Below are 15,008 nucleotides of genomic sequence, written 5' to 3'. Positions count from 1 at the left end.
TCCCTCCCCTTTCTCCTCTCTACCCGTCTTATCCCCCATCTTCCTATCCTCTTCCTTCCCTCCCTCCCTCTCCTCCCTCTCCTCCCCATCTTTCTATCTCTCTCTTCCCTTCCCTTCCCTTCTACCTCTACCCTTCTTCCTTCCTCCCTCCCTCCCTTGTTCGCCGTGTCCCAGGTCCCAGACGTCTGACATGACACCACGACAAATGACTCGGGGAGGATTGTCGTCTGGGAGGGACCTGTTATTACCGGGGTGATGTCATAAGCCCCGTGTTTATTTATGGATTTTAGTTGTTTACTTGTTTAATCACGTGCTGTCTTAGTTTGTTTGTTCGTTTGTAGGTTCCGTGTTTGTTTTTGTTTTTGTTTTGTTTGTTTTCTCCTCTTGCCGTTGTGTGTTTGGGGATCTTGGATGTCGATTTGGAAATGCTTTGTGAGGAAAAGTTGTCCCGAGTTATCTTGGTTGGATGTCGAGTTACGCCCTTGCAATATTGCCTTGTCTTTAAAGGGCCGAGAATAATGTCTTGCAACAGAAGTGTCTTTTTATTTTCTTTGAGAGAGAGAGAGAGAGAGAGAGAGAGAGAGAGAGAGAGAGAGAGAGAGAGAGAGAGATGGGGAGGAGAGGAGAGGAGAGAGAGAGAGAGAGAAACCGACCAACCACATTACCTCGATATAAAAATCAGGCATTGCAAAAGGGAAAAAAAAACCTCGTAAGCACCGGGAAATGACGGTGGAGATGCAGCAGACATGAATGAACAGTGAAATGAAAACTCGCTCGCAGGAAAGGCGGATCAGAAAGAATTAATTGGCATAAATAAATCGACAGGTTTGGCCAGAGCTCCATCGGCTATCGGGTATTTCTCTCTCTCTCTCTCTCTCTCTCTCTCTCTCTCTCTCTCTCTCTCTCTCTCTCTCTCTCTCTTTCTCTCATCTGATTAAAAGCAATATCGAATCTCACGGTGAAAGGAAAGGCAGCAATCCCTATTTCTCTTTCTCTTTCTTTCTCTCTTCCTCCCCATCTCTTGTCATTCTCTTTCCTTTTCTACTTCCTGGTTTCCTCCTCTTCCTTCCTTCCTCCCTCCCTCCCTCTTTCTCTCTCTTCCTCTCCATCTCTTGTCATTCTCCTTCCTTTTTCTACTTCCCTGTTTCCTCCTCCTCCATCCTCCTTCCTTTTCTACTTCCCTGTTTCCTCCTCCTCCTCCTCCTCCTTCCTCCCTCCTTCCTCCTTCCTTCCTCCTCCACCTACTCACTTTCCCCTCGCAGTTTGCCACGCTATTTCCCCGGGTTACAGATGTCAAGTATTTGCGATTCGTTTCTCCGTGTCGATATTTAATGGGCCTGTAATAGGCTTAGGCTCAAGGCAAGGCCGGGGTGTTCCTAGGACGCGTGTCTCGCTCTTTCTCGCTTTCTCTCTTTCTCTTGCTCTCTTTCTCTTGCTCTCTTTCTCGCTTTCTCTCTTTCTCGCTTTCTCTTGCTCTCTTTCTCTCTCTCTCTCCCTCTCTCTCCCTCTCTCTCCCTCTCTCTCCCTCTCTCTCCCTCTCTCTCCCTCTCTCTCCCTCTCTCTCTCTCCCTTTCCCTCTCTCTCTCTCCCTTTCCCTCTCTCTCTCTCCCTCTCCCTCTCCCCTCTCCCCTCTCCTCCTCCTCAAGTACTGAAGTTTCCTGAATCTCCGTTTTTTAAATGATTTTGTTTTTATTTAATTAATTATCTTTGATTTATGTATATTGTTTATTTTTCCGGAGGTACTGGAGTTTGAGGGGGGAGGGGGGAAGGGGGGGGCCTGTATGCTAGGTGAGATGAGGGGGTAGAGTTGGGGGTGGGGGTTAGGGGGGGTGAGTTGATTGTGGCAGCCGGCTTTTGATGTGGTAATTGAGGGAAAAGCACTTTGGCGACGCTGAATCATAGCCATAATATGGAAGCCTAGCATGTGGTTGATATATATATATATATATTTTTTTTTATTGTGTGGCGTCATTTTTTAAATGTATTTTTTTTCTTCTTTTTCTTTTTTTCGTTTGTCACCTTGTGATCGGATCTTGTTCGAGGAAGGATTGCTTGGCAAATCATGCGCGTGTAACTGTGCCTCTGAGGAATCTACTTCCCTCTGCTTGTATATTTTTCGGGGGGGGGGGGATGGATGGAATTTCTCGGAATACAATCTACATGCGTAGATCCCGCTCGATCACTGTAGCGGCGGAATTAGCGACTACGGCAGCAGCAGCAGCAAGGAGCGGCGTTTGCGGCGGCAGCGGCGGCAGGCGGCAAGGGGGATGATCCAGCGAGGCGGCGGCAACGGCAACGGCGGCGGCAGCGGCAGCGGCAGGCAGCGGCGACGGCGAGCGCGCAGGTCCCGGCAACCACACCCAGGAGGCGAGGCGAGGAACGGCAGCGCGAGCGAGTCTCCTCCAGTCAGTGTCTGCCCGGCTCCCGCTCCGTCAACACTGCCACTACAACCTACACTGCCCTCCCCCCCACCCCAAGGCTGTGCCACGATCCAGTGGTGAGGCGGGCGGCGTTGCTTACACCACACCGACACCATACCGACACCACACCCCGTACTGTCGACTTCATTTCGGTTTTTGTTCGGGCGAGGCCTTTCGTTTCCCCCCCAAAGTGCCGCCTGTACGTCGCAGTGCCAGTCTTGTTTGCAACCTCAGCACAGTGCCAACCAACGTCTGTAAGAGGGGATCCACATCCCCCCCACTCCCCCACCCCTACCCCCACTGCCCCTCCCCTTTTCCAACAACTCGTGTTTATCCACATTTTAGCTCAGTCGAGTTCTTCCCTTTGTGGTCTGACGTCTGGCGTGAGTGCCAAGAGGCGCATGCACTTGACGCGTCGTACTCTTTAAGAAACAAGTTTAAATTAGTTTTATTCAGTTTCGTGATTTAATCCTTTATCAAGAGTAAAGATAACCCCCCCCCCTAACCCCAACCCTCCCCTCACACCACCTCCAACGCCCCTTCCACTTGGCACTTGCATCGTCGACGGGAACATACTTGTCAACACTGCAACTTGCAATCCCCTCCCGCCCCTCCCGCCCCCCTCCCACCCGCTGGCAGTGAATCCAGGTGACGACCGGACTGACAGTGATGAGCGGATGCCTTGTTGCAACTGGATGCAGTGCCACTTAGCGCTCGTTTGAAATAAGCTCAGAAATAAGTGTTGGAAAAGCAAAGCTAGGCCTATATATATGTAAAGTTAGATGACAATCCAAGTCAGAGGTGTGTAACTCTCCACCCCTCTCAGTGCCGTCAGCCGCTGTCAGTCCCTGTCAGTCCCTGTCAGCCCCTGTCAGCGCAGTGTAGGTCTCTATACACTCCCCCCCCACCCACTTCCCCCTCAACATTGACATTGCAACACTCGTTGATTTAGTACGAGGAGGCACAGCTTCAGATTCACATTACAAAAAAACAAACAAAAACAAAAAAATCACTGACCACCTCCTCCTCCTCCACGACACACATCATATTTTTTTAAGTGAAATATACCACATTCTAATCTCTAATCCGACATTTATCCATTATTTATCATCCACTGCTTCGGCACTGACGGCTGTTCTGGTTGATCCTGCAGTTGCAAGCGAAGGCCTAGAGAGCGAGACCTTGGGCATCCTCTCAACCCCCCCCCCCAACCGCGCCCCACAACCCCTTTGCCCTCTGCCCATCAGCAGTGCCAGGCCTTCATGGTTTAGCGGCGGTCCTTCCGTCGAGTGAGTCGCCTCTCGCTTCTGCAGCCCGAACGCACTCGCTCACTCGCTCGTGACGCCCACTCGTCGTCCGTCGTCGTCGTGGTCATCGTCGTCGTCGTCGTCGTCGCCGCGTGTTCCCCCCCGCCTTGTGTGCGCACGTCTTGAGAAAGAGATAGAGATAGAGAGATAGATAGAAAGGGAGGACCTCCTATCGTAAATTGAGAGAGAGAGAAAAGGGGTGAAATAACGAGAACTTTACTCACGCACTCGCTGCTCTCCCTTCTACATCGTCCACGCACTCCGACGCCCACGCCCACACCCACGCCGCCAAGATGCTGATTGGGCTTGTCCGAGATTCCTTCCTCAGGTGCTTCTGTCAGACCTGCTCCGTCAACTCTGCCATTCCAGGTTAGAAAGCTTTTTCTGGTCAGATTTTCAGCTTCATGTCTGAAACAGTTAGGATTTGTTTACGGTACTTTTTTTTTACTTGTTTATTTATTTATTATTTTTTCATAATAGAGAGCTTCAAATTCATTTTTTTTCTTATTCAGGTGATGTATGTATAAGTATTCGCATAGATTTTCTTTTTCTTTTTCTTTTTTTAAAGAGTGTATTGATATGTTTACTTGAAAAAAAATATATATATAATGAAGTATATGAAATAAGTCTACAGTGTCGGAACTTTCAGAATTTTGGAGGTGAGAAAAGAGGAAAATACAATAGAGTGAATTGGTAATATTAATCCATGGAGATGTTAACAGAATCCACCCCAGAGAAAAAGAATAAATAAACATTTATATCTATATATATATGGCCAACAAATCCGTGCCCATTCAGAATTCTAGGTTGCCGACAAGTTTTGCGTTTTCTTTTTCTCCGTTTTCTGTGAGCCGCGCCCACCCGTGCTGGCTGGGGATGTAAATAGAGGCTGAAGTTACACGTTTCTCTAATGCAGCATCGCCCATATCGCCGATCGATCCCGGCGAGCCGCATGTCGTCAAGGGCGCCGCTCTCAAAGGCCCGCAGTGTCCTAATCGACCTTACTGCGCTCGGTCTGATGCTGCAGTGTCTTTCCAGAGTGGGCCGGTCCTTGCGGGAAGATATTTCGAAATCCTTTTTTGTTTTTTTTTTTCTTCTTCTTCTCTCAGATCCCCCGGGCTGGTGATGCCGGCGGAAGTGTATTCCCGGTAGTTATTTATTTTTTTATTTTTTTTTTAAAGTCGTATTTCATTTTATTCTTAATTTATAAATCCTCTTCGTATTTGGGGAATCACGGGTTTGTGAAAGGATGTGTAGTTTTTATTTTTATTTATTTTTATTTTTTCTTTAAGTAAAGGGCGATAGATAGGGGCATGGGAGGAGGAGGAGGAGGAGCAGGAAGAGGAAGGGGACACATGGGAGGGGGGATACCCAGTGGCTCTCATGTTTGGACTCCTTTAAAGAACCTTGGCATTGACTGCGTCCATCACCCGGATGCCCCTCTGGCCCGGACTTCGGTGGCGACGGCGGGCGGGTGGGCGGCCTTATGGAAGCATCATCAGCTTGAGGTTTTTCTCTTAATTATGTATTTCTTCGCTCTGTCGCGGTTGGTGGGGTTTATGCAGGCGCGTGTGTGTGTGTGTGTGTGTGTGTGTGTGTTCGAGGGGGGGGGGTGTTAGGGGCTGGTATAGGGGGCGGGGGAAGATCAAGGGTTTTTCAAAAAAATTCTTGGAAATGGTTTGGCAGGTGTGGTTCTATTGTGTTATTGTATGTATACTTCGCAAATACACTCAAGCGCGTATAGGTGTAGAGGTATACTCTTCCGCATTTTCACACACACACATACACACATATATATTTATATATATCCCCCCTCCCCCATCCATACTGACACAACTGCTCCAAATCGCACACCTATCCACATGTAAACACTTCTAATTTCAAACATGCTTCACATACCAAAAAAAAAAAAGTTTCCATTCGCACCCACCCCACCCCCCGAAAAAAAAAGAAAAAAAAAACACGCCCACATTTTCACTCTGTATGCGCCGTGAGTTCCCCGATATGGGCGGCAATTTGTTTAATCGCCGGATGTATAAAGTGTAGGGGACTGATGGCGACGTGGAAAGGGGACGGAGTGCCACCCGACCTGAGTGGCATTACTGGCGAGTTCTGGCCGGGAAGGCTCGGGGTTGTGCAGTCTGGTCGGCTCTATCTTTCTCTCTCTCTCGCTTTATCTCTTTCTCTCTCGCTTTCTCTATTTCTTATTCTCTGTTTCTCTCTCTCTCTCTCTCTCTCTCGCTTTATCTCTCTTATTCTCTGTTTCTCTCTCTCTCTCTCTCTCTCTCTCTCTTTTACTCTCTCTATTTATCTCTTTCTCTCTCTCTCCTTCCTTCCACCCCTCCCTCCCTTTCACTTCCTTATTCTCTCTTCTCTCCTTTCACGCTTTTCCCCTCTCTAAATCCTCGCCTCATTTTTCCCCTTCACCCTTCTCTTCATTTCTCTCCACTCCCTTATCCGCTTCTCTCTCTCTCTTACCCTTTTCTTCCCTCTCCCTGCTTCTCGTTTTTCATTGTCATTCCGTTCCCTTCCCTCATTTTCTCTCGCCCTTCCCTCTCCTGCCCTCTCCTCGTTTACCCCCATCTCTCCCTCATTTCCTCGCATGCTTTCCCTCGTTCCTTCCATTCCCCAAACTGCTGTTGCTCCTCCTCCTCCCCCCTCCTCCCTCCTCCCTCCTCGTCCTCCTTCCCCCTTCCTCCTTCCCCCTCCCTCTTCCCCCTCCCTCTTCCTTCCTCTTCTTCCACCTGCTGCTCCTCCTCCTTTTTTTCTCTCTTGTTAATCACCCAACTTTTCTGTTTATTCATTCAACATTCCTCTGAAACGAGACTGAGGGGAAAAAAAAGTAATGTACACTGTGCAACCGTAATACGTCGGGATGAACGGGAGGGGGGGAGAGAACCAGGCCTGTTATGTATATTTTCACCTCACTCGAAATACAATGGTGTTAGACTGTGATATATATCAAGTTATATTCATTTCCTTTTTTTTTTTTTTTGGGGGGGGGGGGCAAGAAATGCAATGATTGCACCAGGGTATCAATTTGTATTCCGTGTTTTTTTTTTTTTTTTTTTCTCAGCTTCACTTTTTTTTCTTTTTTTCATTTGCACAAGAAATAGAATAATTTCACTTATTGAACAGAATGTGTTCCATGATTTTTCATCGGGCACCCTGCCTGAAGATCTGGAGGCGATTAAGCATGTATCCCATTGCAATTGCGTTGTATTATCGAATGATCAAGGTCGGCGTGTCTGTCTGTATGTCCGAGAGAGACAGAGGCACACACTTGGTGCAAGGAGGCGGTAAGATATGTTAATGTTTTGGACTTATTTGGGATATATTAGTAATGCTGATTAACCACAGATGTTTATGATGGCATTGTATGTGTTTTGGGATGTTTCTTTCCCTTTCTTTATTCAGCGAAGTACCCATCTCTTCCTCTCCTCTTTCTCTTTCTCTCTCTTATTTCGTTTTCTTCTATGTCCTCTTTCAAGTCTCAAACCTGTCGATGTTTTTCGTACCGATTTTCAATCTATGTTGTGCATTCGACAAAGGTAGAAGGCCCCTTTGTTGACCTTAAATTGATTTATATATATATATATATATATATATATATATATATATATATATATATATATATATATATATATATATATATATATATATATATATATATTCAATTCGACTATTTTTCATTCAGCTAATGAGTCTGTTTATCCAAGCGTGAGATTCAAATATTTATAAAGATCGAAATAATTACTCGGAGAACCGAGGCCATGTGGATGGTTCGAAATATTTGAATATTTCCGTTCTATTTTTTTCTATTTTTTTCTAACTATTTCTTTTTTTTTTTCCTTTTACGTTCTTGAGGATCAGTGGCTTTAGGGGAGAGGCTTAGATTCCCCCGTCGGTACGATCGGCCTCCCGCTGCTGGATGGCGAAAAATGATTATTTATTGGCGTATAATTCTGGCCGGAGTGGAAAGCCCGCACACGCGCCCGAAGACTTAGGGTATTACGAGGGGGCTTATGCCACGTTCTCTCTCCCTCTCTCTCTCTCTCCCTCTCTTCACTTTTCTCTCTTCTTTATTTTTTATCTTATCTTTCATCTTTCTCCTCTTTTTCTCTCTCCCCCTCTCACTCTTTCTCCTTCTCCCGCTCCCTCTCTTTCTCCCCTCCTCACCCTCTCCCTCTTTCTCTCCTCCCTCTTCTCTCTCCTCTCCCCCCACCTCTCCCCTCTCTCCCCTCTCTCCCCTCTCTCCCCTCTCTCCCCTCTCTCCCCTCTCTCCCCTCTCTCCCCCTTCCTCCCGCACACACACACACCGATACCCCCTAGGATATTGAGCACACTCTGGGATATATATATATATTTTGTGGATATTATTTTTTCATCAATACGCGGACATATACCAGACCGATGTGAACGTGTTAAGCGTTCATACGTTCATGGAGGGGAGGGGGTGGGGGGTGAGGTGAATCTAGCGGTACTGAACAGGTTTCCCAAAGCCAGATCCCGCACCCAGTCATAATTCCCCTCTCTGTTTACACACACACACACACACACACACACATGTACTCAAACTTGTACATACATAAGTGAACATACTTACACAAGCATAAATACACATATAGGCTATATACACACGTACCATGCACACAAACTCGCACGTACATCAACGCAAATATACACACATGTGCGTCGATTTGCATGCACGTACGTACTCGCATGACATTCGATAACCTCGGCTAGGAGAGGCATCAAGCGAAGATGATCTGGATTTAGAGACTATTTTTAATGGATTATTTCTCTCCTCATGGCGTTCTGTTCGCTTCCGACATGATCATGCACGGGGGAGCTGTCCGCTGACTGGCTTCCGAGCCGCGTCATGCAGTACAGTTATTGTGGGCGTGGTCGTTGTTGTTCATCTGTTTATTAGAGTTTTTAGAAATACTTCTTTCTGCTTTTTTTTTTCTTTTTCTTTTTTGCTTTTCAATATCCTGATATTGCTTACTCTTTATTCTACGTATTATTTTGATATTTTCTTTCATCTCATTCCTTCTTTCTCTATTCTTCTCTTACTCCAATTTCTTATCCACCTCCCCTCCCCCCCCTCACCTCACCTCCAATCATACCGTTATCATATAATATCTACGTGTTTATTGGTCGCCCTTCGTGGTCGGCCGTTTTCGTGCAACCGGAGCGAGACGGAGCGTTGAGTGTGGTCTCGACTCTGCTTCGCCAGGATGACTCACGGGGGGCGAGGATGCACTGGGAGACATGCTGGCGGGAGCGGCCTGGACGTCGCTGGGATCTGTCTGTCTGTCTGTTTGTCTGTGTGTGTGTTCTATCATTACCTCTGTCTGTGTGTCTATCTAGCTATCTAGCTATTACTATTTCTACTCTCTCTATCATCTCTCTCTCTCTTTTTCTATCACTTTATCTCTATTTTTTATCACTCTCTCTCTCTCTCTCTCTCTCTCTCTCTCTCTCTCTCTCTCTCTCTCTCTCTCTCTCTCTCTCTCTCTCTCTCTCTCTCTCTCTCTGTCTTTTGAGAGAGAGAGATAGTGTGTGTGTGTGTGTGTTTTGTCTGTCTGTTTATGTGGATTTATTGCATTTGAAGAGGGTGTGTTTGGTTTAGGTTTTGTTTAGTTGTTGTTTGTCTGGACTTAAATGTGCAACGTTGTATGTTTGGGAATTGTCTGCGTGGTTGTCTGTCTGTCTGTCTGTTTTCTAATTACATTAAGTGAAGATGTTTGGTTTGCGGTTTTGTGCAATTTATTATTGTTTTTTTCCTGTATCGAATTTAGCAACATTCCATTCGGCTCACTTGTGTATCCGTTTTTTTTGTTGTTTTGCGTTTATTTTTTTCACGAATGTTTATATTTGATTTTGTATTTCCGATGGGTTCTTTAGTAAATAAATTTCTTTTAGGTGATTTTAGCGAGGGGAGGGATGGGGAGCGCTCACGGGGTAGGCGGGTTTGCACGACAGGGGCGGGGGGGAGGGGGTTGGGGGGAGAGGGTGATGATGCAGGTGAATCAATAAACGGAGAGACTCAACCTTCATGGGGGGTGGGGGGGAGGTAGTCAGTTGGGACTGGGTTTCTTCCTTTCCTTTTCTCCTTTCCCTCTTCCTCTTCTCTTTCTCTCCTCTTCTCTTTTCCTCTTCTCTTCCTCTCCTCTCATCTCCTCCTTTCACATTGTGAGAAGAGCAGACAGACTATATGATGTATCATCGGTTTGTCATTTTGATCAAATATATAATGAACAAATTCTCTCTCTCTCTCTCTCTCTCTCTCTCTCTCTCTATCCATGCCCTGTTAGAGAGAGAGAGAGAGAGAGAGAGAGAAAGAGAGGTTATTTTGACTCGGGGGTGTCTGGCCTGTCCTGCGGGCGGGGTCGATCTGTTCAACGCCGCCTAATGCAATTATCTTTCCCTCCGTCGGCGGCCGGGTGCCACGCCAATCGCGCCTCAGCGACCAGGGGGGATAAGGGCGGAATTTGTCTGTAGCCGCTGAGGAGGAGGGGAGGAGAAGGAGAAGGAGGAGGAGGCAAGGAGGAAGGGAGAAGGGAGGGGGAAGCAAGGAGGAGGAGGGGGGAAGGAGGAGACAAGGAGGATGGGGGGGGAGGAGGAGACAAGGAGGAGGAGGAGGCGGCAAGGAGGAAGGGGGAGGAGGAGGAGGCAAGGAGGAAGGGGGAGACGAGGGGGAAGCAAGGAGGAGGAGGGGGAAGGATGAGAGGAGGAGGCAAGGAGGAAGGGGGAGGGGGAGGCAAGGAGCAAGGAGGAGGAGGTTGGGAGGAGGAGGAGGAGGAGGAGGAGGAGGAGGAGATGGCGATAAACGAGATGTGAATGGAAGATCATTTGATAAGAAAGAATTGAAAGGAAGGCGGGGAGGTATTCCTGGAAATCATCCTCGGGAGAAGTTGAGAAATCTGAATTTCTTCCGTGCGCCGCGAGATATTAATGATTTTAAAAAGGGGTAAGAATTTTTGCCCCTTCTCCTTCCCTCTCTCCTCCCCTCTCTCCGTCCTTACTCCTCTCCTTCCCTCCTTCCCACCCCTCTCTCCGTCCTTACTCCTCTCCTTCCCTCCTTCCCTCCTTCCGTCCTCTCTTACTCTTTCTTCCTCCCTTCCTCCCTTCCGCCCCTCCGCCCTCTCTTGTGTGCCCCTCTTTCTTCGATATTCGGTCCTCTGAACTGAATGCAATTACGAGTCTGCAATGGCGGAGTGCATGACGTTGCATGCTGGGCCGTGAAGGAGATGGAGGGTGGAAGGTGTGAGGTGGATGGATCGTAAATGTGGAGCTCCCATGCACTTGAAGCGGTCATGCAAAGCTCTCTTTTTTCTAGTTCAGCCTTCCCCCCTCAAGCCCTCTCCTCCCTCCTCCCTCCTTCCTGCTTTGTCTCCCCTCACTTCGCTTTTCCTCTCCCCGCGTTATCCTTCGGTCCCTTCCCCTACTTCTCCTTCCTCTTCCCTTTCCATCCCTCCTTACCCATCCTTGTTCCCTCCTCCTCCTCCTCTCTTGCCATCTCCTCCTCCCTCCCTCCCCTATCTCCTTCCCTCCTCCCTTCCCTCTTCTCTTCTCTCCTCTCCTCTCCTCTCACCCTCGTCCGTCCCTCCCCTCCTCCTCCCCTACCTCCCTGCCTCTTAATCTCCCGATCTTTTCTCTTTCAAGGGCACGCCATGCGCTCTCTGACCTCGCCTACCCCCCCCCCTCCCCCCTTCTTCCCCCTTTTTTATTCCACTCTTTTCTAATTCCCTTTTGTCTCTTTGCCGGTTCCCCTTTGTTCCCTCTTCTTGGTTCTCGTTCTTTTCCCCTCTTCTTCTTCCTCCTCTCTCGTCTTTTCGCCTCGACCTGTTCTTTGACATGTTCTGTTCCTTTATTGTTCTCTTTCCTTTCTTCCTATTTTCTCCTCCTCCTCCCTCCTCCTCCTCCGCTTTTTCTTTCTTTCTTTTTCCTCTTCTCTTCATGAGCCTTTCATCTACTCTCTGCTCCCCTCCCCTCTTCCCTGTTATCTCTTCTGTCTCTTGTTCAGTCGCTATATTTATTTAATTATTTTCTTTATTTCTTCGGCTGTTTTGCTTACTTCCTTCTTCGTTGTAGGTTTCTGTCTATCTGTACATCTGTTTATGTATTTTCATGTGTGGATGATTATGTATTCATGTATGTATGTATGTTTGTCTGCGTTTACCTAGCCTTACGTGTGTGTATTATTCCCCTTTCTTTCTTTATGTATGTATGTATGTATGTATGTATGTATGTATGGTCAGTACATTTATCCTGTACATATATATGTATGGCATGTGTACGTGTCCTCAATGTATATGTATGTGTGTATGTATGTATGGCCTGCATGCGTGCGAGAGTCCCTGCACCGCTGGAGTGGCCGGTTAGCGTGATGAAGAGCGTGCTTACTCACTCTACCTGAGGGGGCGAAGTGGCCGAGTAGTAGAGGGGAGCGCAGGAGGGGACGAGGGGAGTGGGAAGGGGGGGAGTGAGGAAGGAAGGAAGGAAGGAAGGAAGGGCGAAAATTGATAAGGTCTGCTTTTTGAGATGATGGTTCATGGTTTGGTCTTTTTTTCATTATTATTATTTTCGTACTTTTGTTCCTGTTTTATGTTTTCTATCTTCTTCCCCCCCTTTCTCCCTCTATCCCTCCTTACCCTCCTCCTTCTTTACTCCCTCTATCCCTCCTCTTCCTCCTCCTCCTTTACTCCCTCATTCCCTCCCTACTCCTCCTCCTCCTCCTTTACTCCCTCATTCCCTCCCTACTCCTCCTCCTCCTCCTCCTCCTCCTCCTCCCTCTCCCTCACTCCTCCCTCCCTCCTCTCCCTCCCCCTATCCCTCACTCCCTCCCCCTCTCCCTCCTCTCCCTCCCTTTGCCCGTGCACTCTGGCTCGGGAGAGGTATAGCGTGTTGATGAGGAAGGGTTCAGATTGCCGCGGCATTGAAACCTGCCCCGCTGTCGTAAACCTGTTTTTGTTTTACGCCCGTTTCTTTGCTTGTGGTTACAATGGTTGGTTGTTTGGTTTGTTTGTGTGCTGCTTTTGTTTTTGTTTTGTTTTTTTGAATTGTTATTCCCCCTTTTTTATGAATTGCGTGTTTTGTGTGTGTGTTGTTCGGGAAGTTTTTTTTTCTCCTTTTTTTTCTTTTATTCTTTTCCGGTCCCTCTCGTCCGGCTACTAGCCTCTCATCATCATTCTCCCTCTCTCCTCTTCATCCCCCTCCTCATCTCCCCTTCTCCTCCCCCTTTCCCCTGTTCCATGGAGTGGCGGGTACCCCAGCGAGGACGTGACCTGGCTACAGCAAAAGCCTTTTCCCTCTTCGGTATCAGAAGCGCCAGATGTGGTCCCTCTCCCCTCCCCCCCTCCTCCCCTCTCCTCTCCTCTCCTCTCCTCTCTCCTCTCCTCTCCTCCCTCTCATCTCTTCCCTGACATACACTTTCCCCCTTCCTCCCCCCCCTCTCGTCTCCTCCCCTCCCCTCCCCTCCCCTCATCTGCCGTCATGGTATTTCCCGCTGACGGTTTCCTCCCAGCCGCCGCCTCTTCCTCCTCCTCCTCCTCCTCCTTCCCCAGCCTTCCTCCCTCCTCCTCCTCCTCCTCCTCCTCCTCCTCTCCCTCTCCTTCATCCCCATCCCCGTTGTCTGCTTTTACTTATCAAGTTATTTATCATCATGTTCCGTGTATCGTTTGGCTTTTTGTTCCTCCCTGCTTCCTCCTTCCTTCCTTCCTTCCTTCCTTCCTTCCTTCCTTCTCTTTCCCCTCCTCCTTCTCATTCCCGCCTTCTCTCCCTCCCTACTTCCCCCGTTTCTCCTTCCCAGGAAATTCAGGAAGGGAGAGGAAGAAAAAATCGTTTATTTACGACGAGTTTCGGGGAAATTTGTAGGCTGTTGGAGGGTCATGGGGGAGGGGGGAGGGAAGGGGGATGAGGGCGTGCCGTTTTAAAAGGTCTTAGTCTAATAGAAGCCGAGAAGGGGAGGACCGAAGCGGGGAATAGAGGGAGGGGGGGTCGTATGTTAGGATTATTTACGAAAGGTTATATTCGGGTATTTTATTGGATTATATTGTATATCTGCGCGCATGCTCACTCGCTCACACACTCACTCACTCACTCACACACGCATACACATACACAAACGCACAAATATGTGTGTGTGTGTGTGTGTGTGTGTGAAATATTCCGATAAAAGAAAATTAGGTTTATTCTAGGAGAGAGAGAGCAAGAGGGTGGTGCGGGGGGATGGGGGGGGAGGAGAACATCTTCCATCTTGCTGGGGCTTATATCTCCCTTATCTCGGCCTAGTTCTATTAGGCTTCGGTCGATAATCGTTGTTTATGGGCGAATTATAGGTAATTGGAAGGGCAATGTGTAATAGGTTATGGGAGGCGAGTTTCCTTGCTCTATTTTACGTCTCTCTTCTGATTTATCTTTTTTGTTTCCTTTTTTTTTCTTTTCATTATCTTATTTTTATTTCTGTGTCGTTCTCCCTTCCTTCCTTTACTTCCATCTTTCCTTCTTTCTCTCATTTCTATTTTTTCCCCAGATTTTAGATCTACTGTAACTCTCTCTCTCTCTCTCTCTCTCTCTCTCTCTCTCTCTCTCTCTCTCTCTCTCGCTATTGCCGAAAAGTCTCTCCTCTTCCTTTTCTTCCCATCTTTCCATTTATTTGATTTTTTCTCCCCCTGCTCTCGTCACCAGCTTTCCGAATGGTTGCATGCTCAGCTCCACCTGTTATTGGAGGTTGCATGTGCTGTTGATAACGAACGGGCTTGGGGGAGGGGGAGAGGAGAGGGAGAGGGGGGAGAGGAGAGGGAGAGGGGGGAGGGAAGAGGGAGAGGGGGGAGGGAAGAGGAGAGAGAGAGAGACCGACCAGCGCACGTAATGCTATTGCACGACCGCATGGCACCGCGTTTGGCAAGGTCGTAAAAAATGGGGAATTTTGGGGAAAGTGATGATAAAGGCACGGCGGTATTTGATAAGGACGATAAAGATGATGATGGCGATAGATAAGATAGATAGATAGATGGATTCGGTTATGATGAGTGATTATAGGCGTAATCATGAATTTGTCGATTTGAATGAATCACGGCACGGTATGTCATTCATCACCATCCTCTCCCCTAACCTCTTCTCCTTCCCCCTCCTCCTCCTCCTCTCTTTCTATCCTTATCTTCGTATCCCTCCTTCTCTTCCTCTTCCTTCTCCTACTTCCCTACTTCCCTCCTTCCCTCCTTCCCTCCTTCTCTTCCCCTCCTCCTCCTCCTCCTCCCTATCCTTATCTTCG

The 15,008-nt window shown here is 48.0% G+C and overlaps 1 protein-coding gene across 4 annotated transcripts in view; it reads left to right on the top strand.

The window, feature by feature from the left end:
* stai (stathmin) overlaps window positions 1-15,008 on the top strand; it is an 86,299-nt gene that overhangs the window by 29,774 nt on the left and 41,517 nt on the right. The window contains exons 1-2 of one of the 4 annotated variants that reach the window (XM_043016442.2): window positions 2,414-2,497; window positions 3,574-4,096. The exons of 2 other annotated variants lie outside the window; for them this stretch is intronic. In XM_043016442.2, the coding sequence (XP_042872376.1) occupies window positions 4,021-4,096 (76 nt within the window). In that variant the 5' untranslated portion in view covers window positions 2,414-2,497; window positions 3,574-4,020. Of the gene's footprint in view, window positions 1-2,413; window positions 2,498-3,573; window positions 4,097-15,008 lie in introns of those variants that run through there. One more of the 4 variants, XM_086548986.1, reaches the window with a different exon arrangement.

This window comes from Penaeus japonicus, unplaced genomic scaffold (assembly GCF_977035675.1).
Source record: "Penaeus japonicus unplaced genomic scaffold, GWHDUDI00000001_assembly GWHDUDI00000021, whole genome shotgun sequence".
Lineage (NCBI taxonomy): Eukaryota > Metazoa > Arthropoda > Malacostraca > Decapoda > Penaeidae > Penaeus > Penaeus japonicus.
The sequence above is the reverse complement of the archived record's forward strand: the minus strand, read 5'-3'. Positions and strand labels throughout refer to the sequence as shown.